General features: G+C 45.2%; 2 protein-coding genes across 2 annotated transcripts in view; one reads left to right on the top strand and one right to left on the bottom strand.

Annotated features, from left to right (window-relative positions):
- The window catches only part of ARHGEF38 (Rho guanine nucleotide exchange factor 38), a 39,450-nt gene extending 31,687 nt beyond the window's left edge, over positions 1 to 7,763 (bottom strand). The window contains exons 1-2 of the mRNA XM_061359420.1: positions 7,652 to 7,763; positions 7,138 to 7,344 (exon numbers count right to left, since the gene is read on the bottom strand). Of these exons, the coding sequence (XP_061215404.1) occupies positions 7,138 to 7,344; positions 7,652 to 7,763 (319 nt within the window). The remainder of the gene's footprint in view (positions 1 to 7,137; positions 7,345 to 7,651) is intronic.
- Positions 7,764 to 16,725: 8,962 nt separating this feature from the next.
- The window catches only part of PPA2 (inorganic pyrophosphatase 2), a 39,936-nt gene continuing 32,934 nt past the window's right edge, over positions 16,726 to 23,727 (top strand). Inside the window, 4 exon segments of the mRNA XM_061359424.1 lie at positions 16,726 to 16,836; positions 16,838 to 16,994; positions 19,268 to 19,332; positions 23,351 to 23,395. Of these exon segments, the coding sequence (XP_061215408.1) occupies positions 16,741 to 16,836; positions 16,838 to 16,994; positions 19,268 to 19,332; positions 23,351 to 23,395 (363 nt within the window). The 5' untranslated portion in view covers positions 16,726 to 16,740.

Below are 23,727 nucleotides of genomic sequence, written 5' to 3'. Positions count from 1 at the left end.
AGTGCTTATCTGGAATATAAGCAGATTCGTTTCTACCTGGTAATATGTACCAGCTCCAGAACGGTTTCAGAGAGAGGATTAGCAGGAAGAGACATTGCTGAGGATTAACTGTTATGGTTAGAATTTGACTCATTCATCCTCAGAGATACCAGGTCTAGGAAAAAGAAAAACTGCTGAATGGTTTATTAGATAGCTGTTTCTTAAGGCCAGTTTACAGAAAACTAATTGGTACTTTTAGTGGGTATAAAAATGTCATTTAGAAGGTAATGTTTGCAATTGTTGCTTCGTAATGTCAGTTACCTGCAGGAGTTGCCTCTCTGGAGGACTTTGCTTTGGAGAGGAAGGTGATGACTGGCTTTCTAGCTGTGTATTGAAGTGCACAGCTCTAGTTGCATTCAACAAGAGGTTCACTATGTGATGACATGGACAAAGCAGCCACATGTCTTAACAAAACAGTTTCTTGCAAGTGTGAAGTCTAAAAACATCCCCCAGATGGAGACATCCAGCAATGCAAAATAAGAAAGAGCTTGCCCAGTGCAAGTGCAGCAGCTCTCTTCTAGGCTCTTGGGGGATCCACTGCAAGTGGCCAGATGAGCAGCCATAGCAGATGTGCAAGATCAATGTGTGCATATTTACCTGACTTTCCCACCTAGAGAGTGAGCAGCTCTCAGAGGTCTGCTCTATCCATCCTCCCAGGTAAAACGTTCAGGTTAGACATTACGTTTACCCCTGGGGATGGGACCCAGGTCTCTCCCCATCCAATGGTTTCCCTCTGGAAGTGAAGATACTGGTGCAGAATATAGCAACAAGTACAGTGATGTCAGTGCATGGAGTGAATAACAGGCCTTTTCGCGACTGAGGCAGCATTTGGAGGACACCAAAGAAACACCAAGTTCTACACTTGCGCTGTGTGGACACAGGGATTTTGCCTGACACAAGAGAGAGCCGTGAAGGCACAAGTTATCAAGGTATAACAAACAAATCACAGCATTACTGTTTTCATGTGTGAAACCTGAGCCTCATACCGCCCTGGATAAAATTACTCCTCTGTGAAAGCAAGTCCTCAGATAGCCTGTACCCTCAGATAACCTAGCTATTACACATGGGAATATACACTGGCTTTTATCAGCTGCATTTGGGAAACACAGGCAGCCAAGTTAAGAGGCTGCTGCTGTGGCAGCTTCCCTCTCCTTCCGCACGTCTGCTTGTACCATGTCCCCAGCTCTGCCCCTTAACACTCCTGCTTCCACTGTGGCTTTCAGGAAGGCAGCGGGGCACAGGGACACTGCGATCCTTGGAAGTAAGAGACATGGAAATGGGACAAGCAGTGGGAAAGGATGGAGTGTCCCGCTCTGTGTGGGAGAAGTTTATCACATGAGTTAATACACAAGGAATTTTACTCCAGATCCCACTCCCCTTGTGAGGGACCACTTCACAGGAGTGTTGTTATGGTTTTACACCAGAGTTGTTAGAGTACAACAATATGGTGCAAACATGGTGCAAATCAGATCTACTGTATTCCAAGTTGGGCACTGAAATACAAAAGGATTGTGAGAGGGTTGTGGAAAATACAGTTTTCCCTTTTACTCAGAGCTGCACGTAACAGCAGCATTGTTCAGGAGTGAGTTTGTTGCACAGGGGCTGCGAGTTCCACATGCAAGAAACCTCTTTTTTGATCACAGGAGGAGAACACTGCAGGACCAGACTGACCTTGCACCAGTCTTCCTAGGCCACAGGTTCGCTTGTAAAACCTGCATCAGAGACTTCTTTGCAATTAGGTCATTCAATCTTTGATCATTTCTCTGTTCCATAAGGTACAGAAAATATTTACATTCAACGCACAAGTTCTGTTTTCAATTCCTTGACAGCAGACCACTTTAATTATATGTGTGCTGACAGGACTACAGAGAGATCCCATGTGACCGCACTGGAAAGGAAGAAAGCTTATCATCTGGTGACAGAAGAATGCCCTTATTGTTAGTGCCAGTACTTACAAATAAACCTTTCCAGTGTGTTATATACTGGTATAACTATACCACTCCTGTGGCATTGAGCTTATGTTAATGAAGAACTGAGGAACGGCTGCATCTGAACCACTTCCCCTGGGACACATGCACCTCAGAATTTGGCACAACGCAAAGCATCCAAATTAATAACATGTTTGCTAATACGATCAGAGAAGGCTCTGTAAAGCTCCATGGGTCCTAGTCTTCACTCTTTTACTCAGTTGCTATTATTAGTTATGCTGTAGTAGCTCCTGAGAGCCCTAAACCTAAGGACTTGGTTGTGCTAAGCATTGTGCAAATACAGCAGCACAAAATGGATTCTGCTCTGAAAAGATGAGCTTGCTTCCCAGACTGGCTGCCACTGCAGTAAGTTCAATGAGTAACTGCAGCTTTAGTGTTGTGCAAGTTAACAGAATTAGATTTGCACAGGAGAAAAAGGTATTGGTTAGGTTGTGATTTCTCATCACAGGACACGCAGCTATTTTCATCAAGCCATCTCCTGCACTTCAGGAAATAATCTGGACTTTTGCTCTCCACTGTACTTCAGCAAATCAACTGCTCCAAAGATCAATACATTTTGCAGTGAAATAGGATACTCTCTGCATTGTGGTCCATAGAAAGTTAATCAGTAAGTACAGCACAAAGCAAATAAGGAACTGGGAAGAGGTGTGGAGGATCTCTACTTCTGATGGGAGATGCCAAGGAGCTGTGTGCATTGGCAGTCCATGCAAGAAAAGCGGTGTACTCTGCGGGCAGGGAGGAGGAGAGGATAAAGGAAGGTGCCCTGCTTGTGATGGACTGAAGGGGGATGAGCTGCTTCTGACTGGGCTTTAGTATACCAATGGATAGCAGCTTTCCAGGAATTTGTATAAGCTTGCAGGGTTTTGTGTCATTTTTGGTGTTGGTTATTTCTTGTAACTACATTAGACACAAGCAGAATGTGAAATCTGAGGTTCAGATACAAGCTCTGAGTCAACATATTGTGGTAGCTGTGTGATATGAATCACTGTCTATTACAGGTATGTCACTGATGTATTTTAAATTGAAGCATATGCAAGTCATTTAACAGCACAGTTGGCCCATTCAGAGTTAAAGTTATAAGGGAGTCAATATGATTTGTAAAACAAGGAGTATTTTCAAAGTATGCATGGTCTCAACACTGCAAATGGGATCTCTGATGCCTCTGGAAACCCACCATTTTCTGTAGCTCATTTTTTACAGCAAGCACGAGTTTGGTATATGATTATTAAAAACTCATAGAATTATAGCATTACAGAATGGTTTGGCTTCAAAAGGACCTTAAAACTCATCAAGTTCCAATCCCCCTGCCATGGGCAGGAACACCTTCCCCTAGACCGGGTTGCTCAAAGCCCCATCCAACCTGGCCTTGAACACTGTCAGGAGTGGGCAGCCAGAGCTTCTCTGATCAACCTGTGACAGTGCCTCACCACCCTCACAGGGAAGAACTTCTTCCTTATATCTAATCTAAATCTACCCTCTTTCTATTTAAAGCCATTACCCCTTGTCCTATCACTTCATGCCCTTCTAAAATGTCCCTCTCCAACATTCTTGTGAGCCCTCTTTACATCCTGCAAGGATGCTCTAAGGTCTCCTCAGAGCTTTCTCTTCTCCAAGCTGTCTTCTCACCCTGTCCTCATAGGAGAGGAGCTCCAGCCATCACAGCATCCTCTGGACTTGCTCCAAAAGGTCCACATCCTTCTTATATCGGAAAATAGCAACAACCTGTCCCTGTGAACTATGATCTGCCCTTTTTGGTTGACAACACCTATCCCCATGAAACATTGTATCTTAATATGCCCTGATCTTGCAAACATCTGTGTGCAAATAATGACATCAAGCAACTCTTAATAAAATTTATAGGTATTCACAGCATGGCAGCTTTAGGTTAATTCAAAGACTGATCCCAACATTAATGTAATATGTAGATATTACTATAGTTACTTTTACAGCTGCTACTGATGGATTTTCACTGTAGAAAAGAGAGCGATTCCTACCAGCTAAACAGCTTCAGAAAGCAGACCTGCTAAATACCATTTTATGCCATTGCTTAAGGATAGTAGCAAGTTATTCATTCTTCTTGAAAGGATGTATGTGCAGGATTTCCTAGTAAATGTAGAGCAGAGCACTGCATAGAAATATCACAGAAACTCTGTCTTAGCTCTTATAATGACCCTTAATGTTCTTTCTGCACCCACCACAAATGCTAATCAATGTATCTCCCTTAACCCCATTCTTCCCTCTTTAGAAAAGTGATGCTTCTGTCCAGTTGATGGGAGAACTATGAAAGAAAAATATATATGTATGGTTTGATCAAGGTATTCCTGGACTCATCCAGGATTGCAATTACAACCTGAGCTGTAGATGACTGCGTGGTTGTATCACAAACCTGTCAGTTGATAGCAATCACCTTATTTTTCCCCTACCTAAAACGGGGCTGCAGGCAATTGGTTATCTCACAGGATGAGTTGAAATAGATGAACTAATGCTTGCCAAGCTCTCTGAGAATATAATGGTTACTTTACATCTTATTTCCTTTTCCAAAAGAGTAAAGCCAGGAGGTGTTGCATGACCATTCACACCAGATAAGGTATTGAATAGATGTGTCTGGTATAGTAAGTAACCATGAAAATGCTTTCTTGTGTTTTTAATGAATCCTTAATTTTAAAGTGAAAAGCAGTCACAGAAGTTTGCACCTTTGACAATGCTATTGTGGTCATGTTTGTAGGCTGGGGGGGCAGGGCAGAAATAGCCTGGTTGCTACTTAGGGAACTTTTAAAGCACACAAAGGGCTGGAAGGCCCTCAAGAGATGTTTGGACCGTGCTTCACCTTGCACAAACATGCTGCAATGCTGACACAGGCACTGGGGCATAAAGACACCTTCTTTCCCATGCTCAGCCTGGATTGCTTGCCATTACCAGGGATAGAGGTCCTGCAGCCTCTGACTCTTGGTGTGGAAACCTGCCCCACACACGGGAGATTCCCCTTGGTGGAGTTTGCTCTTGTTGCACCTCCTTGGCTTACATATCCATGCCTGTGCTAATGCTTACCACAGCTCTGTGGCCTGTGTGTTAGAAAACATATGAACAGGGGCCTAAAGAATGGAGGGGAAACTAAACACAGAGCTTTCCCTTCAATTCATATGGGAAGCAAGTGTAGATTATTACCATGTGTATCTTTTTGCAAAGCATTTACCATTCCAGGGTAATCAGGGAGTCCTAACCTGGCAGGACTGTTTATGTCACCAACAGAGCAGTTGGGATTTTCTTACCAAGAATGGAGAACTCAAAAGCTTTGTGCCAACAAAACCACTTCCCTCACCTTGGAGTCAGCTGCTTCACATCCAAGTGCTACTGAAAAAACGAAGAACATAAAGGCATAGAACCATAGTACATCATAAACTGCTTACATTAGGTCTGGGATCCATCATCCAAAACTTGATTCAGATCAGGCCTTGGCACACAACCACATTTCTTTCCATTGTGACTGTAAATACACTTCACAGGAATTTCTACTGACTTTGTTTTTCGCTCTGAGGACAGGCAACTTCTAATCCAATATAAAGCCTGCAGGTACCTTGTTAACCCATCACCATTTGTGTTAAGCAAACGTGAGCAAGCAGAGCAAGCTGATACCAGACCCGTGTTTTGCAATAGGTGGCCACGGCAGCCTCAGCTGGTGGCAGGAGTTGTAAAGCCGGATTTACTGTCTCCTTGGATTGCTGCCATAAACATAACCTCATGCTCTGCCATGACTGCCTAGGCTTCCCCACCTCCTTTGCTCCAGATTTTAAACAGGAGATGTTAATGGCATGAATACAGCTGACACAGGACAGAAAACCTGTCTTTTTTGTTGGATACAGCTCTGATAACCTTGACCTCACCTGGGCAACCACCTTCACAAGTAAAGAACTGCTGTTTTGGTGGGGCATGTGCCAGGAGCTTGCCTGACCAGCCATAGCAATCTGTGTTTGTACCCTGAAGCACCCCGCCGATCCCTGCAGCGAGTGCCTGACTTAACTAAAATTTTTTCCCTTCTCATTGATTAGCTATCACAGGAGGGAACAGCATAATCAATGGGCCACTCTGTTGTTCTCAGCCCCCACAGAAATCCCATTACTTTCAGGTTTATTATTTCATTTTCTGCTTTTATTGTCTCTCTGAGGGAATGCTACTTCCTAATTAAGTGTGTCAAAACCATAATACAGAAACCCAAAGTATCTTCCTGTTTTATCTCCCCATAAATGATTATTGCCACAAGAGTGATTGTCACGAGGCAGTTACATCACTATTAGTAAATACTTATAATACAGCAGTACTCAAACCCCCCATTTGTGATGGGGCCCTGTTGTTCCAGACCTTGGGAGCCCACAGAAACTTGTCAGTTTGTGTTCCAGAGCACTCCCAGAAATAGCCATACACACTTCTCATGTTTTTCCTCAATTTGTGGCATTGCATTTAAATTTTGACTGGCAGGCCCAGTACTGACATACTTTACCAATTTGGGGTCCAGATGCAATTTGATTATTTGGAAAGAAACCCTCTCCATAGTGGTATAATTTCAATCAGCATATCCATCAAAACATGTATTTGGACACAGTTCAGTTTAGGCTTGCACAATCTGAGCAATGATAAACGTATTATAGATCGTGGTATTTTTAACTGAAAGAAAAACTTCCCTCAGTGCTTCTAATTACTTTGCATATACCCCACTTGATACGACAGCCAAAAAAAGACAGATAGGATAGAGCCACCGTATTTCCATGTTACTGTTAGCGTTGCAAATGCGTTCTGATGACGAACGAGAAAGACCCCGGTTGCATGCACATTTTGCAGTAAGACCCCGAACCCTTCCATTGCATTTTACATCCTGTTTACTCAACATTATTTAGAAAAAATAGGGGAGACATTTCCACCCTGGAAATAGGGGGCAAGGGTGAGAGGGGACGATTTGTCACTGTGAGTGTATGGGAGCAGAGACTGCCGTTCCCTTCTTTAACTGGAGGCTGTAGCCCGGAGATCATCAAGATACCCCAGCCCAGAGCATCCCTGAGGTACCACCCCAGCCCAGAGCATCCCTTGTAACCAGGCACCAAGCATGCTTCCCTGGTACCTTGTAATTTCTGGCTGTACTCTGTCCTGTCAGACTGACTCCTCCTCAAGGTGCCATGGTCCCCAGTGCCGGCTGTGCTCTCCACCACAGGTTCCGTCCTTCTCCTCTCCCACATGTACAGCTTATTCCTCAGCAGGGCCAAATTCCTCTTCCGGCTCCCTGCACCTTCCTTGTCTGGACAGTTCATGCTCGCTATGGCCAGCCTTGCTTGGGGGTGATGGGGGTGGTGGTGGTGGCAGGGGGTCAACAGCTTGACCTGGTGAACGCGCTGCCCAGCTGAAGGCTGGCTGCTCTGGGCTTGGTTTTAGAGCAGGGCTGCCCAGGCTCCGCAGGGCTCCGGGCTCAACCCTGCCACCTGTGCAGAGCAGCTCCACCTCCGGGAAGCTGACGCCCCGGGCGGTGTTTGCATTCACCTGCCTTGTGTGCAAGGACGCCTGGCGGGGCCGGTTTCAGAGCCAGCCCCAGACCGCAGCCATTCACGGCCCCTTTCCCTGCTCCAGGGTACGCTTCTCACCCCGCCGCTGGGGCCGTGCGTACCGGCACCCTGAAGCGGAGAGGCATCCTCCCGGCTTTGCCTGGGCCGTGCTCTGGGAGGGAGATGCCCGAGTGCGGCAGGGCAATGCCATGCTTGCTATCACCTGATGCCTTCCCTTTTGGACACCACCTCTCTCTGCACTGTCGGGGCAGTGGAGAAGCAGACGGCAAAACAAATGGGAAGGGGAGGCCAGCCACCCCCTTGACTGACACTCTGTCCTTCCCAAAGGCTAGTGCCTAACCAGCAGCCTGGTCAGGACTCCAACTCCTCACATATGGAATTGCACCTGCCAGACTCCCACCCCACCTCTAGGTTACAACTTGTAGATTAACTCCTGATCTACAGGTTTGAAGGGAAACCCCAGGACAATGAAGAAAAGGGCTGAGAAGGAGATGAAAGCCCCTCCAGGAGACAGGAAGCAGTGTGGAGCTGCAGCTTGTCTCAAGCCAGGCTCTGTCCTGCTTTACACTACACACACAGAAGCAACATGAAAGCCTGCCAAGAACCTGTGGAGGCTGTTGGAACAAATTACCACACTCTGATGGCTGAGGAAGTGGACACCAAAACACCTGTTCATAATACCTCTGGATCAGCCCCTGGAAGAGATCTCATTATCCTGTCTGCTAGCAAGGGCCTCTGGCACGCAGGCACTGTCTAGTGATCCTCCGTAGCGCCGGTGTAATCAAACTCATGTTAAAACAGCAGGAGCTGCTGGCATCTAAGCTTGGACAGGACTTATCCTGGGAAGAGCCCCAGCAGCCATCAGTAGCAATCACTGCCACGGCTGTGATACGCACCCGCTGTGGCCCTCCCTGCCTTAGGAAACGCCTGGCGGGAGCCCCATGGCGCAGCCTAATCGGTGTCAGCCTCATGCACGCTCATTGCCACAGCATCTGCCAGGGGACACAGCTAATGTTCCTCTGACATACGCTGGCGGAGCGTATTGCTTCAGCGTCCCCACGCGCTGTCCCTGAAGGACGTGTAGTAAAAAACAACAAACGGGGATGCAACGTAGTAGCACAAACTTGTTTCCAACTTTCATTTTCCCTGTGATGCAAGCTCCTGATCAAAGCCCATCATTTCTACCCAGCAGTGAAAGGAAAAGGTTACGAAACTGTTTAGCAATTTACGAGGTCAAACTGCAGCACCATGCCAGTGCTGCACAAAGTGTCCAGCCCAAACACAGCCTGGCAGAGGAATAAAGTGGAGAAGGGAACACTGGGAAGACTTTGTGCTCGCACAGAGAAGTCACATATTACGTAGGCAATTCATGTGTTGTGTCTTGCCTCCTCTTTGATATTCCCTAAGAAACCCTTTCTTTTGCAAGTCAGACCACAGAAGTTCTTTGAAAGACAGAGCAGTGGTGACAGCAGGGAGAGGCGGAGGCAGGGACAGACGCAGTGATGGCCTTATGACAAGCATCAAAGCCCCAGCAACAACGACACAGATGAAGGTGGGAGTTGAGGGAAATGAGCCACACCATTTCCTTACACTGGGGACTTCCTGAGGGGTTTGGCGTTGTTTTTTTATTTTTCCGAAGCAGTGGCTTGGCATTCAGTGAGCGTGGTAAAACTGGTTTAAACAGTCACCGCCCTGACTGCCCCCCTTCCCCAGATAAGTTTGTTCCCACTATTGCTGCAGGGTGTAAACACCCGCATTTGAGAAGAGATGGAGGAACTGATCTGGCTGGAAAATCCCTCCCTCCCCCCTTTCCCCCTGGGCTATTTTCCATCTGGATCTGTGCTCCTATTTAGTTCATCCTCCAGCTACGCAAGCAGTTGTGGCAGCATGAGGCAGGGGATGATAGACTTTTTGGACTTGATGATCTTAAAGGTCTTTTCCAACCTAGTTAATTCTGATTCTATGATGCAGGGGCAGATGTAAGCAGCTGAGGGTAAAGCTGGTGGTTGCTTAAGCCAGGAAAAGTGTAACACAGGGAAAGTGTACACCAACTAGGATTTTACTGTGTTGTGCTTTTCAGAAGACACAGGTCCCATCATTTGTACGAGATTTCATTATATTTTGGTTTGGGGGAGAACTGGAGAATATATTTTGGAGGTGGACGAACAAACTTCATGAAACTCTTGGCTTTGTAGGCACTCAGCCACATATGCAGAGTTACAGCCATGATAGGATGTTGTAGAGTTTGCTCAGGTGTTTATTACGACAGCAATCTACCCACATGCAAAATTTGTCTTCCTTTTCCTCCTCAGCTCGGTCACAGGGTGTGAAAAGGTATGTGTTAGTTCAGCAAGGGAACAGTTGCAGGCAAAGCTGACTGCGGTTTGCTGCTGCCTTTGTACTTGCTATGGTTTACCTGGCTTCAGCTGGCAGCACTATTCCTGAGGCAGCCAGAAGCCCAGAGACACTGCAGTTTGGAAATGTACACGGGTACTTTCTGAAACCTTAAAGTTTCTCCTTTGTGCCACCCAGCATGGAAGAGGCTAAAAATAGCACGTCTTCTGTAATACTCCAAGTGAGGGGGACACATGTAGGACCAGCAGCCTCCCTATCCCCTCTGGAGGTAGGGAGGTTTGAGCCACATCCTGGTTTATCCACCATCAAGTTAAATCCAGTGATTATTTTACACTAGCGGGCTGTGCCACTGCAGTCAGTAGGAGAAGCAGGTAAAAACAATCAGATGAGTATCTGAGTGACATACCCCTATGAACTCTTATTAATGGGCTCCTTGACTCTAGCAAATGTCACAGAGAGCACAGTCAAAACGGCACGCAAAGTACTTGAGTTCAGCTGCCCCTTGCTGTTGTACCAGCAGCCTTCTTTCAATTTCCAAATTATTCCTGCTGCCTTCTACCCCGGTAACAACTGACAGTCAAGTGGTATCAAGGTCACTAATCCATAAGACAAGAGGGAATATTTGGCATCTATGTGTACAAAATGCTCTTTTTACAATTAATGTGAAAATCTCTTTAACCACTCTATGTTGTTCTCATTTAATTCTACAAAGCTAACTGGAATCCAGTTGATGTGAGCACTGACATAAGAGTTATTTGCATGGAAGCCACCCTGCTTAAGAGACAGAACAGGTGCTGGTGTCAACATGGAAAATACTGGCATTGTGTTCCCAAGCAACTGTATTAGACATATATAAGAGCTTATTGTTTTACAGTCGATGCTAACCTTTATCTCGGTCCCCAGCCATAAACGAACCAGGAGCGCCATCAAGACTGGTGGCCATTAAGTAAGCAAACAGTTATTTGCTTCCTTATAATACCTCACAGCTGTTACAGAAGATTTCTTTGTAACTTAGTATCCCAGAGCATATATGAAAAATACTGATGTGGGTTGACTTCTCTGCGTGCTCCTTTTGAGTGAAGGCTGGAGTCCTGTGGCAATGACACCACACTGCCATTTTCGAGTTTGTTCACTGCAATGGTCAACACTACCACAGAGGGAAAACAATCATAGAATCACAGAATGGTTTGGGTTGTAAGAAACCTTGAGTATCACCCAATTCCAACCCTTCTGCTATGGGCAGGGACACCTTCCATGAGACCAGATTGCTCAAAGCCCTGTCCGGCCTGGCCTTGAACACTGCCAGGGGTCTTCTGTCTCGTCTAAAAGAGAGTCTCAAAACACACTGCAGAGTGACAGCGCTGATTTTGGCCACGTAAAGCAATTACACTTGACAGGCAGTGGAGAGGCAGAAAGGTGCCATGGTACTCCTACAGAAAGCTGTCCTACCCTATTCACAGGTGAAGCATGACAGCAAATGTAGATGTCTCTACAGCCCCCCACCTCCATACAAGGAAGACCAGGTACGTGTAATAGTAAGCCAGTATCTCTTGTCACTCTGCCCGTATGCATGAGTCACAGCAAAGATGTCTTCTGAGGGACAAACAGTTGAAGCTTTCATAAGAACAATCATACATAAGGCCCACCAAGGACTTTGAGCACTGGAAAGCTGCTAGTATGTACACCCTACCTGTTTGCAGCTATACTGGTAAGATAAGAACAAAGTGATGGGTGAGGATAAAAGCAATAAAAAGGGAAGACTTAAGGACAGGTAAAACTGGAGCCTACAAGTTGATTTTTTACAATGAATGAATGAAAACTACTTTGAAATATACATAGAAAAAAAAACTTCAAACACCTTTCCATAGCAAAAAAGAAAAAAGCCTGTCTTACAGGTGAAAAGTTACTTAGTGTGGCAGTGTCACCTTCACTCCTACTCTTGATCTTGCCAGACTGGTGATTCCTGTAGAGAAGCAGGTCTTTAGAAGTAAGTGTAGAGTGATAATTTCTTTTAGCTGTGTCTATAGTGTTCCTTGTCTAAATATTTGTAGGCAAAATTAATAAAGCATATGACTGCTGGGGCCCAGGCAAGGCTGTGGATTTTTGTAAGAAGGGATGGTTCAACCTGTCAGGCTATGCAATACATCTTGTCTGGCTGCTGTATTGCTTTCTTACTCTGAACAAAACCCCTGCCCTAGTTTACACATACAAAAGGCTGACATATTTTCTGCCTACAGAGAGGGACTGGCTCTCAAATGAAACACCCGCTGGAGAGGAGAGGGGATGCTGAGAGAGAGTCAGCAGCGCCTGAACTGGCCTTGCAGTGCCAGTGGATCTGCCACTGTCCAGCCATGGCTTTGTGTCGGACTGTGAAAACAGCCTCAGAACCCATCCAGCTGCCAAAGGCACACATCTAAGTGCAGTGCTGCCTTGAAAGAGCTTGGAGGTGCAGAGGAGAGGGGAGCTCACTAAGAAAGCGAGCAGCCCTTTGATTTCTTCAGGGTTACAGCAGAGCAGTTATTTTCTAAGGAAAATAACCTGACTCTGTTGATCAAGTAGATGGCACTGTGATATCAAAGCTAATGAGAAAAGACAAGCAAGCGAGTGAGGCACAGATAAAAAAGAGGGAGAGATGAATCTTCGTTATTATTATGTTTCAATGTAAAATAGGGGGGTGTAGAAATTACCAGAGGAAATGTTTTCTGTGGGATTCTTTGGAACCTTTTGTCTGGCAATTCACAAATCAAGAGGGGAATGAAGCCTAAAAAAGACCATCATGAGGAATAGGCAATATTTTCCTTCTAGATCCCTATTCAGAACAATTACATATTTGCAACTTTGCACTAAAAGTTCATGCTTTCAGACAGTGTTTTTTGTAGCTGAACTGGAACCCTTTTTTCTCTCTTTTTGTGTACGTCATGTATGTGCAAGAATAAATAAAAGAATGAATGAACAGGAAAGACGACTGTTGGGTAAGTTCTGGTTTGTAATGGGAAGTTGCTTTGGAGTAACAAAGATAAGAATCTAGAAAAAATAAGTTTTAGCTCATACAACCAAGTTTTGGTGGGACTTATGGTTGGTTCACAGGGCTTAAAATGAACTCCGTAGAGATAGGAGGGAAGAAATGGGCACAACCTATAAAGCTTGACTCAGTCACAGTGTTTCTTACTAGGCAAATCACTTTCTAGGCAAGGGTCTAGAGAAGTTCATCAGACAAGTGAATCCTAACATACATTACAGGGAGCCTAATGAAAAGCATGGTTAAAACTGAAACTAACAGCTCAGATAAATAATTTATTCAGAAAACAAAAAACCAACAACCAGGCTGTAAACTTGACATCGTCCTATATGTGAGAGTGAATATTGCAACTAAAACTGAATTTTGCATAACTACAGAGGATCAGTCTTTTTAAAGCAATAAAGTTACTGAAGTGAGCTCAGCAATGCAAAAAAAGCTTTACAGTCTGACCTAACGTACTTTGGGACAGGAGCCTCTGTCTTTATTCACAGTAACATAACCTGATAAACCTAGTTCTAGTTACTGGAATACATAATTTGTTCCTTTTAGTTAGATGATGTAGCCTTTTACTGCCATTAGGCATTCATCAGTGCGTAAAATGCAAATACATGTGAGTATGTTGTGTGTAGACATCCTCTCCCAAACCCAGCTGTGCCAATGAAAGAGGTTATTGACTCTAATGACTCATCATCCTCCTCTGCAGACTGTCAGTGCAAGGATCTGCAGAAGGACTTGCCCATGCTCCTTAACTTGTTTCAGCTGATAAGCAGCCTGACTAACAGCCTAACACCCCTGAACTGCCTCAGCTAGCCTTGCTTGGCTAGGTCTGAAGTAGGAAGCACTGACAGGAGCTGATCCATCGGCATGCTGATGAGATGGTGATGGCTGAGCGAGTGAGCACGGTTAAGCAAGCACAGGCAGTGACCTTTTCCACTGAGGTGGCTGGACAGGGAGGACAGCCATCCTGTGACTACTAGAACTTTGCACACAGGTAGCAGCAAAACAGAAGGGTGGCAAGAATTGATTCCTTCAGATTAATGGCCTTATAAACCATGGAAATAAAAGTTATATTACAGCAAAATTTAATGATACTGATGTGATCACCAGTCAAGAGCAAATGCACTAAAATAGCACATAGTGGTACTAATGAAATTCTTCAAAGCCTTATTAGCTGAAAAGATAAAAATGATTTTCATCCAGGAGGAAGGGATACTTTTTTTTCATTTGTTTTTAATTATAGTATGTTTTCTGCATTTAATTTTCACAGCATTTTCATAGGAAAATAATATATATATGTGTGTATAAATATATATAAAATAAAAGTAAATGTACACTGCAGAGTACAAACTTTTAAAGTAGAGATGTCCTTCAGGCTTAGGTGATTATACTGCTGCTGAGTTTTTGCTATACTCCAGTGGCATTCTGCTGGAATGAGATTGACCTCTGTGCAAAGGGCAAGCATAAAACCTAAGTACCATGTAAGTCCTACTTAAGTCTTAAGGACCTGGTTCTAATTCCATTGAAATAAATAGCAATATTTTCATTGCCTTTCAGTGGGAGCTGTTTCAAGGTCAATAAATGGGATCAGACCTATACATGCCTTTTGTTGGCCCTATTAAAGTGATGCCTCAAGGAGCTGGATGTAAATGCTTGGGAATAAAAAGAGGTGAAATAATACCCTGGTAGTAAAAGCCTTGGTAATTCTGGAGAATTTGCTAAAGTAGATACTGGGACCAAAACATCCATTTGTTTCAAAGATTCAAGAATGCTAGGTAAATTTATCCTAACCAGGAAGCTCGTTTTACCCAAATCTCACTTGAGGATTGTTGTGCATACTTCTGCATATTCTGTGTAATATAATGCATATTATTGTAAAATCTATTTAAAACTTTATTATTATTTCTGTAGTACTAACAGGATTTTGGATACCTTAGAGTACTAAAACATCATGCTCTCTGCTATGGTAGCATTAACCCATTTTCTCTGCTACATCATCTGCCCTTGCTAGGTAACAGAGTGGCATCTATTTACACATCTAAAAGGAATCTGCACAGAAACTTGTTTATATTTCATAAATTCCAAGTGTATCACAGCTGATTTCTCACTACAGGTGAGAAAGCTTTAGATCAGACCATGTTCACAACACAAGGCATTGGAGAACTCTGTGCTCACTTTGTGCATCTTACATGTCCTCCTGGCCACAGCAGTGTATTTCACTTCCCAGCTTGCACAGGGAAATAGATATAGATTGGACTCCTTCTAGAATAAACTTAAACCTAACTGCCAACTTTGCAAAGTGTAAAAACATTGTGTGTGTGCTCAGTAAGTGATTTCCAAAGGCTCTGACCTTCCATAAATAAAATCCAGATTCCTCAAAACTAAGCACAGGTGGAAGGCTAGGCTTATGGCACATGTTTGCTCTTACAGAATCATAGAAGAGTTAGGGTTGGAAAGGACCTTAAGATCATCAAGTTCCAACCCTCCCTGCCATGGGCAGGGACACCTCACACTAAACCATGTCACCCAAGACTCTGTCCAACCTGGCCTTGAACACTGCCAGGGATGGAGCATTCACAACCTCCTTGGGCAACCCATTCCAGTGCCTCCCCACCCTTACAGTAAAGAACTTTTTCCTTATACCCAAAATTTCTTCCTTATATCTTTCTTAACCTTGCCTCTTTCAGCAGCAGGCCTACTCTAGGAAAGGGTGGAACACAATAGATTTTTTTTTTATAACATAAATAATTTCTCTACTCTTTCTGATCTGTCAGAAGAGATTGACTTATCCTTTCTGTTGTAAACAATCATTCCCAATAACATTTAAAATACTGTATAAAATAATCAGGGTAACATGGAGTTACCCTGCAGAAGTCGGTCAGGGTAATTCAAATCAGAGCTAAAATTCAAAGCTAATATTACCACCTTAGAGGTGAATACACAGGATGATTGGGTTGGGATTTAAGAGTGACGACAGCAACGAAAGTTGTTCTGCCTCAGTTTTTCTGTCAGTAAAATGCAAATAGTGGTATGTGCCCCTTTTCAGTAGTTTTGAAAGATCCATGAATAAGAAGTACTCCTCCAAACTACCACCTGTATCAACAGATGAAATTAATCTGAAGTACTCCTCAAGAATCAATGAAGAAAATTCAAAGGAATCAGATCATACACAGGGGTAGTAAACTTTAAAGCAGCACCACCTGAATACAGGTGAGAATTGAACTGAAATATCAGCAGGGCTCAATACAAAAATGCATCCACCATTGGGAACCCATTCAAATAGTGCACCTGTAAGCTGTGCAGCCACAGGGTGGCTGGAGCCATGCAGCAGGGTGGTGTCTCCATACCAACACGTGTCTTGGGTGTGCATAACAACCCTGCCACCATCACCCCGAACCTTGCAACCACTCTTTTAGCAGTGCTGGTGGCCTGGAAGCACCTCAGCGTGGGTACAGCTGAGGTACTGGCTGCCCAGGCTCACCTGGCTCCTGCTTGGGAACACCACTTCAAAAATGCTTGTTTTATTATTTTAAACTCCGTGGACCCCTCTCTTAAGGCAGGGGCTGCCTGGGAAACCTACAGCAACTCTTCCTCCACGATGCTGACCGTGGCCTCAGGAGTGGAAGCAGTGACCTCTGGACCCCTAGGGATAAACAAGGCCGATACCGCCATTTTAGGCTTCTGGAGCATAGCGGTCGTGCCCTTGCTCAGGGGGCAGCCGCGGCTCGCTGTCCGCACCGGTGAGGCAGGACGCGACGGGCAGCACTCCCCGAAGCCGGCAGCACCTCTCGCCGCCATGCGAGGTTTCCCGGCGGGGCCAGGCGGGGCTGGCGCGGAGTGGAGCGGAGCAGCGCAGCGCAGGCCCGGCAGCCGCAGGAAGGGGAGGGAAGGCGGCCGCCGTCGCCATCATGCGTGCGCCGCCGGGGCTGGTGCGGCTGCTGGCGGCGCGGGGTTGGGGGCGAGCGCCGCGCCGCTGCCTCGGCGCCATGTCCCGGTACGTTACGGAGCAGCGGGGCCGGTCCAACTCTGCCGATTACCGCCTCTACTTTAGTAAGTAGCAGCCCCTGGGCTGTATGAATCCCTTCCTTCCCCGCCTGCCAGGGTGCACGGCGAGGAGAACGACGGCTCCCCGCTACTGCCGAGGCCTTTCGAGCCGTCCGCCCCTGAGCCTCCCCCTTCTCCCAGTCCCGGGAGGCAGGTTCGCGTGGAGAGTGGGGTGAGGGTTTCCTGGCAGATCCGCATTTGGAGTGGATGCGGGGCCTGCTCAGTGGTGGGGCTGGTGTGCATGGCACAGCCGTACCCTTCCCAGCCCTGCGAAGGCCCCTGTAGAGGTGCTGAGAAGGCTGGGGTGAAGCACAGCCGTGGTGCAGTGTTGCAGTAATCTGCGCAGGAAGGCCATGGCGTGCTTTGGTATCCTAAGGATGGCTTTGGCCACCGGAGCGTCGCCTGGCCTTGCCTTATCTCACCTTTTCAGTGTGACAGCCCGGTGGTAGCATTGGCTGTCCCCAGTGACGAGGCCAGCCCTCCGGCCACAAACCTCACAGTGAGGGGTGGCTGTCATCCAGACATGGTGCCTGTGGGGCCAGCACACTAAGTGGCAGTGGGAGGGTGTGGGCAGTGCTCCCAAGAGTGCTCCAGCAAAACCCAGTGAGAGCTGGCAGTATGCAGTCTTGGTGTTACATGTTTTCATAACAGTATTGTATATTTGTCTGCCGCTTCTCCAGCAGTGGTGTTGTATGGTTTTGGTCCATTGAGTTACAAGCAGTTAATTCTAATGTCTGCTGGTGTGAGAGAAGCGGAGGCGTAGCGTGCCCTGTCAGCAGTACCCTGCCAGAGCTCCCTTGTGCTCAGTCCCCAGGGGCTGCCAGTGCAGGAGCTCCTCTAGAGAAACTTCCTTTAGTTAGTGGGAATAAGTAGCCTACCGCTAAACTTTGTTTTATTTGGGAGGAGCATCTGGGAGGCTTCCAGGAGTTGCAAAACCAACTACCATTTACTCCCCTTTTCTGAAATGGTCCAAGTACAGTCCAAAGCTAAGTGAAGTCCTTCCTCTGCTTTTCCCTTTACTGTGAATAAGGGTGCTACCAGATAACTTCCCTGGGAGTTGTGTTACCACCTTGGATTGTTGTTGATATTTCTATTCTGATGCACTGCTTAGGTTTTTAGTGTGTTGAAAAAATTCTGAGTAGATGGAAAAGCTCGAGCATCCACTCGAGTGAATTTTCTTTTTTTCTACAGTGTAAGCAAGGCTGAGGTGCAGATTTGGTCACCATTGAGTTTAATGACAACTGGTTTTCAGGTGTGGTGTTTCATGTCTAGGGCCTGAGCAATTATCCCATCCCTCACTTAATTCTTTTGGTCAGTCTTTGGGGGCTGGAGCACCTTCTGTATGAAGACAGGTTGGGAAAGATAGAGCTGTGCAGCCTGGAGAATAAAAGGCTGCTTGGAGACAGACCTCATAGCAGCCTTCCAGTATCTGAAGGGGGCCTATAGGGATGCTGGAGAAGGACTCTTCATTAGGGACTGTAGTGATAGAACAAGGGGTAACGGATTAAAACTTAAACAGGGAAAGTTTAGATTGGATATAAGGAGGAAATTCTTTCCTGTTAGGGTGGTGAGGCACTGGAACAGGTTGCCCAGGGAGGCTGTGAATGCTCCATCCCTGTCAGTGTTCAAACCCAGGTTGCACCGAGCCTTGGGCGACATGGTCTAGTATGAGGCATTCCTGCCCATGTCAGGGGGATTGGAATTAGATGATCTTAAGGTTCTTTCCAACCCAAACTATTCTACGATTCTATGATTCTCTTTGTGGTTGTGAAACTCAGTTTATTAGAAATGAGAAGTCACAAGGGCAGCATTGCTAGAAACCCAGATAAATTATCCAATTGCTTATGGAAATAAAGTTCCCTTGCTGTGGTGTTTTTTTTTGTTGTTGTTGTGTTGTTTACTTGTTTTGTTTTGTTTTGGTTGGTTGGTTTTTTGTTGTTTTTCTTTTAATGTTTTTTTATTTGTGGGGGAAAGGAGGAAAGAGAATGAAAGCATCTCATCTTCACATAGCTTGTATTGCCAAGTAGTCAGAAGAGAAGTGTTGTATAGTAAAGCAATAATTTTGATTCTGATGAATTCTAACCAGTCAAAATCCTAGTCCTGAATGTAGGTTGTTTTTTTTTAGTCCTTGGAATTAAACTTCAGGAAAAGTTCATCTGGTGCATAATTGTGGCATATCATATATTTCTGTAATGCAGAACAGTTAGCAATACTAACATGTCATATCTTTAGATTTGTAATGCTACTTTTTCGTTTTTGTTTTTTTTTTTTTTTTTCAGAGAATGCAGATGGTAAATACATTTCCCCATTTCATGACATTCCACTGTTTGCTGAATCTAAAGAGGTATGTATTTATGCCTTGAAACACGATTAGTTTAAAAATAACAATGGTTTTGTTGGCGTGCTTTAGGGAAAAATGCAGTTTTGTAGAAGCTTTTTTTTAAGCGGTTAGCAGACAAATGTATAACACCAGAAATGACAACTTTAACCGAGGCTGATTCCTTATGTAATATAGGCAGAGTAACTACACCAAATTTTCCTGCTGAGTTCAGTAACTTGCAGTGAAACAGAAAGGTGTAGAAAAGCCTGGGTGTCTGATGAAGTCTCCTAGTGACTGCAGGTTGGGGGAAAACCTCACTGTTCTTGTGTTAATTCTCCTCTGTGTTTTAAGGTTTACGTTTATGTGCTCTTGAATTCATTTCCTACTATTATGGAATCATACAATAGTTAGGGTTGGAAAGGACCTTAAGATCATCAAGTTCCAACCCCCCTGCCATGGGCAGGGACACCTCACACTATACCATATCACCTAAAGGCTTCGTCCAACCTGGTCTTAAATATTGCCAGGGATGGAGCATTAACAACCTCCTTGGGCAACCTATTCCATTGCCTTACCACCCTAACAGGAAAGAATTTTCTTCTTATATCCAATCTAAACTTCCCCTGGTTAAGTTTTAACCTGTTACCCCTTGTCCTATCACTACAGTCCCTAATGAAGAGTCCTTCTCCAGCATCCCTATAGGCCCCCTTCAGATACTGGAAGGCTGCTATGAGGTCTCCACGCAGCCTTCTCTTCTCCAGGCTGAACAGCCCCAACTTTCTCAGGCGATCTTCGTATGCAAGGTGCTCCAGTCCCCTGATCATTCTCGTGGCCCTCCTCTGGACTTGTTCCATGTCCTTTTTATGTTGAGAACACCAGAACTGCACACAATACTCCAAGTGAGGTCACACAAAAGCAAAGTAAAGGGGCAGGATCACCTCCTTCGAACTGCTGGTCACTCTCCTTTGATGCAGCCCAGGATACGGTTGGCTTTCTGGGCTGCAAGCGCACACTGAAGCCAGCTCATGTTCATTTTCTCATTAACCAGCACCCCCAAGTCCTTCTCCTTGGGCTGCTCTGAATCTCTTCTCTGCCCAACCTGTAACTGTGCCTGGGATTGCTCTGACCCAGGTGTAGGACCTTGCACTTGGCATGGTTAAACTTTATGAGGTTGGCATCAAGCCCACCTCACAAGCATGTCAAGGCCCCTCTGGATCCCATTCCTTCCCTCCAGTGTATCAACCGAACCACACAGCTTGGTGTCATCGGCAAACTTGCTGAGGGCGCGCTCAATCCCACTGTCCATGTCAGTGACGAAGATGTTAAACAAGACTGGTCCCAACACTGATCCCTGAGGGACACCACTCGTTACTGGTCTCCAGCTGGACATTGAGCCACTGACTGCAACTCTTTGTGTATGGCCATCCAGCCAGTTCTTTATCCACCGAGTGGTCCATTCATCAAATTGATGTCTCTCCAATCTAGAGACAAGGATGTTGTGTGGCACAGTGTCGAACGTTTTACACAAGTCCAGTTAGATGACATCAGCTGCTCTACCCCTGTCCATCAGTTCTGTAGTCCCATCATAGAAGGTCACCAAATTGGTGAGGCAGGATTTGCCTTTAGTGAAGCCATGCTGGCTGTCACCAAGCACCTTGTTGTTTTTCATGTGCCTTAGCATGCCTTCCAGGAGAATCTGCTCCAAGATTTTGCCAGGCACAGAGGTGAGACTGACTGGTCTGTAATTCCCTGGGTCATCCATTTTCCACTTCTTGAAAATGGGGGTTATATTTTCCCATTTTCCAGGTGTCGGGAACTTCAGCTGACTGCCATGATTTTTCAAATATGATGGCCAGTGGCTTAGCAACTTCATTCGCCAGCTCCTTCAGGACCTGCAGATGGATTTCATCAGGTCCCATGGACTTGTGTATGTTCAGGTTCTTAAGATGGTCTCGAACCAGATCCTCTCTTACAGTGGGCCCAAGGTCTTCGTTCTCGCAGTCCCTGCGTCTGCCTTCCAAGACTTGGGTGGTGTGGTCAGAGCATTTGCCAATGAAGTCATTAAGAACCTCAGTGTTCTCCAAATCCAGGGTAGCCAGTTTTCATGATAGCTTCCAGAGAGGGCCTAGTCTGTCATTTCTTTGCTATGTATCTGTAGAATCCCTTCCTGTTATGTTTCACATCCCTAACCAAGTTTAATTCTAATTGGGCCTTAGCTTTTCTAACCTGGTCCCTAGCTTCCCAGACAACATCCCTGTACTCTTCCCAGGTTGCCTGTCCTTGCTTCCACCTTTTATAAGCCTCTTTTTTTCCTTCAAAGTTTCCTCAGCAGCTCCTTATCCATCCAAGGAGGTCTCCTGGCCCTCCTGCTGCGCTTCCATCTAATTGGGAGGCAACACTCCTGAGCTTGTAGCAGGTGAGCCTTGAATATCAACCAAGAGTCTTGGGCCCCCCTGACCTCTAGGGCTATATCCCATGGCACCTTACTAAGCAGGTTCCTGAAGTGGCCATAGTCTGCTCTTTTGGAGTCCAGGGCAGTGAGCTTGCTGCACTCTCTTCTCACTGGCCTAAGGATCTCAAATTCAACCATCTCGTGGTCGCTGCATCCAAGGCTCTCCTTGGAGCGTCACATTTCCGATGAGCCCTTCCCTGTTGGTGAGCACGAGGTCAAGCATGGCGCCTCTCCTTGTCGGCTCCTCTATTACTTGCAGAAGGAAGTTGTCTTCCACACAATCGAGGAACCTCCTGGATTGCTTGTGTCGGGCTGTACAGTCATTCCAACAGATGTCAGGGTGGCATATTCCTACATCTGCAATTGAAAGTACATTTCCTTCCAGGAGGAGATGTACAGCATGTGCTTACGTAACTTACAGTGTATTTCTGTAGTTCCCAAAAGAAGCATTATAATTGGAAGCTAACAGTAACGCCCAAGAGAACGGTGGTAATCGCACCTTTGGAGAATTACAAGGCTTGAGGTGTAGCTGAGCACTTTCACGTCTTGTTAGCCACACTCCCTAGAGTTTCATTATACCAATAATGAAATGCCTGGTTTGTGTGTCACCAGTGGGAACTGCCTGTCTTTGGTTTAGACTTAGGTTTGCTTATTATGGTATGCTTGTTACACAAACAGGTTGGGAGAGTTTTGGCCGTTTTCTTGATTTGTTGCTGGATTTCTGTGGATGATACAAATGGTGAGGAAGGTCAGCAGTTGTAACATGTTCAGATTGAGACTTCTGAACTAGTGAACCAATCTCTTGAATTATTTAAACCGAGAGATTAAAAATAGCCATTAAACTTTTTCATTGGCAGCCCCTGAGCATGCTAGTCAACAAAGAGGTAAATTTCAGTCAGAGTCATCACTAAGATACTCTGTTAAGTGGGCGCTGTTGCTATAAAAGTAATCTGCATTGTCATCACATGTTCCCTGGGTGCCTTACTGTCCCTTCATCTAGAGTTTAAGCTTTGGAGGCTTGGATTATAATATGTGATTTTTCTGTAGACTAAATTACAGTACAGCAATGTCTGGTCAATGTGGAGAGGCTTTCATTTAGGTGTGTGAGCAAGCAGAGAGCAAGAAAGGGAGTCATTATGAAGATCTGTGTTAATTTTGCCTTCTTCACAAAAGGATCACTTACGGAGTTGTTTGTTATGTTTTCTCCCTACCCTGGTCTAAGCTTTGTGGACTTTTATGAGTTTGTGGACTTCTTGTTTGCTTCTTTAGTTTCTTTATCCCTTTCAACCAGCTGTATGACTGTGTTTTTGTTCAGTTGAGGACAGGCCTAAATTGCCGTTTAATTTTTTTAGTAGTTGGGAGAAATGGATGTGTCCTTGTACGCTTCCGTCTTCCTCTGTTAACATCTGGAAGGTTATAATTTCACAATAAAACAGAGCTGAGTACTTTTAAAATTTACAGTTTGTGTCTTTACGCTCACAAAGGGATGTTTCAGTTGCATTGAAAACTACCATTGTCTGTATTTATGGGAATACAGAATTGTGCTCTAATGTTCTTTATATGCTTCTTTACTTCATTCTTTCTGTATAGGATAAAGAGATTCCTGCAAAGAGGTCAAGAACTACTGGATCTGAGGTACTGCTAATTGTTTATTTTTACTGTTTAAAAAACAACAACAAAAAACCAAACAACCCCCAAACCAACCCTATTCTTCTATTTCCACTATTAAGAAATTGTACATTATTAAGAAATTCTTCTATTTCCATGATTACAAAATCATACAAGAAGCCATACGGAATGGTTTGAGTTGGAAGGGACCTTAAAAGTTGTCTAGTTCTAAACCCCCTTCCATGGACACGGACATCTTCCACTAGACCAGGTTCCTCCAGGCCCCATCCAACCTGACTTTGGACACTGCCAGGGATGACCTCATAGTAGCCTTCCAGTACCTGAAGGGGGCCTATAGG

The sequence above is a fragment of the Neopsephotus bourkii genome, unplaced genomic scaffold (genome assembly GCF_033783945.1).
Source record: "Neopsephotus bourkii isolate Nb327-2 ecotype Australia unplaced genomic scaffold, CSIRO-AGI_Nbou_v1 NB_977, whole genome shotgun sequence".
Classification (NCBI taxonomy): domain Eukaryota; kingdom Metazoa; phylum Chordata; class Aves; order Psittaciformes; family Psittacidae; genus Neopsephotus; species Neopsephotus bourkii.
This window is presented reverse-complemented; position numbering and strand designations above follow the sequence as displayed.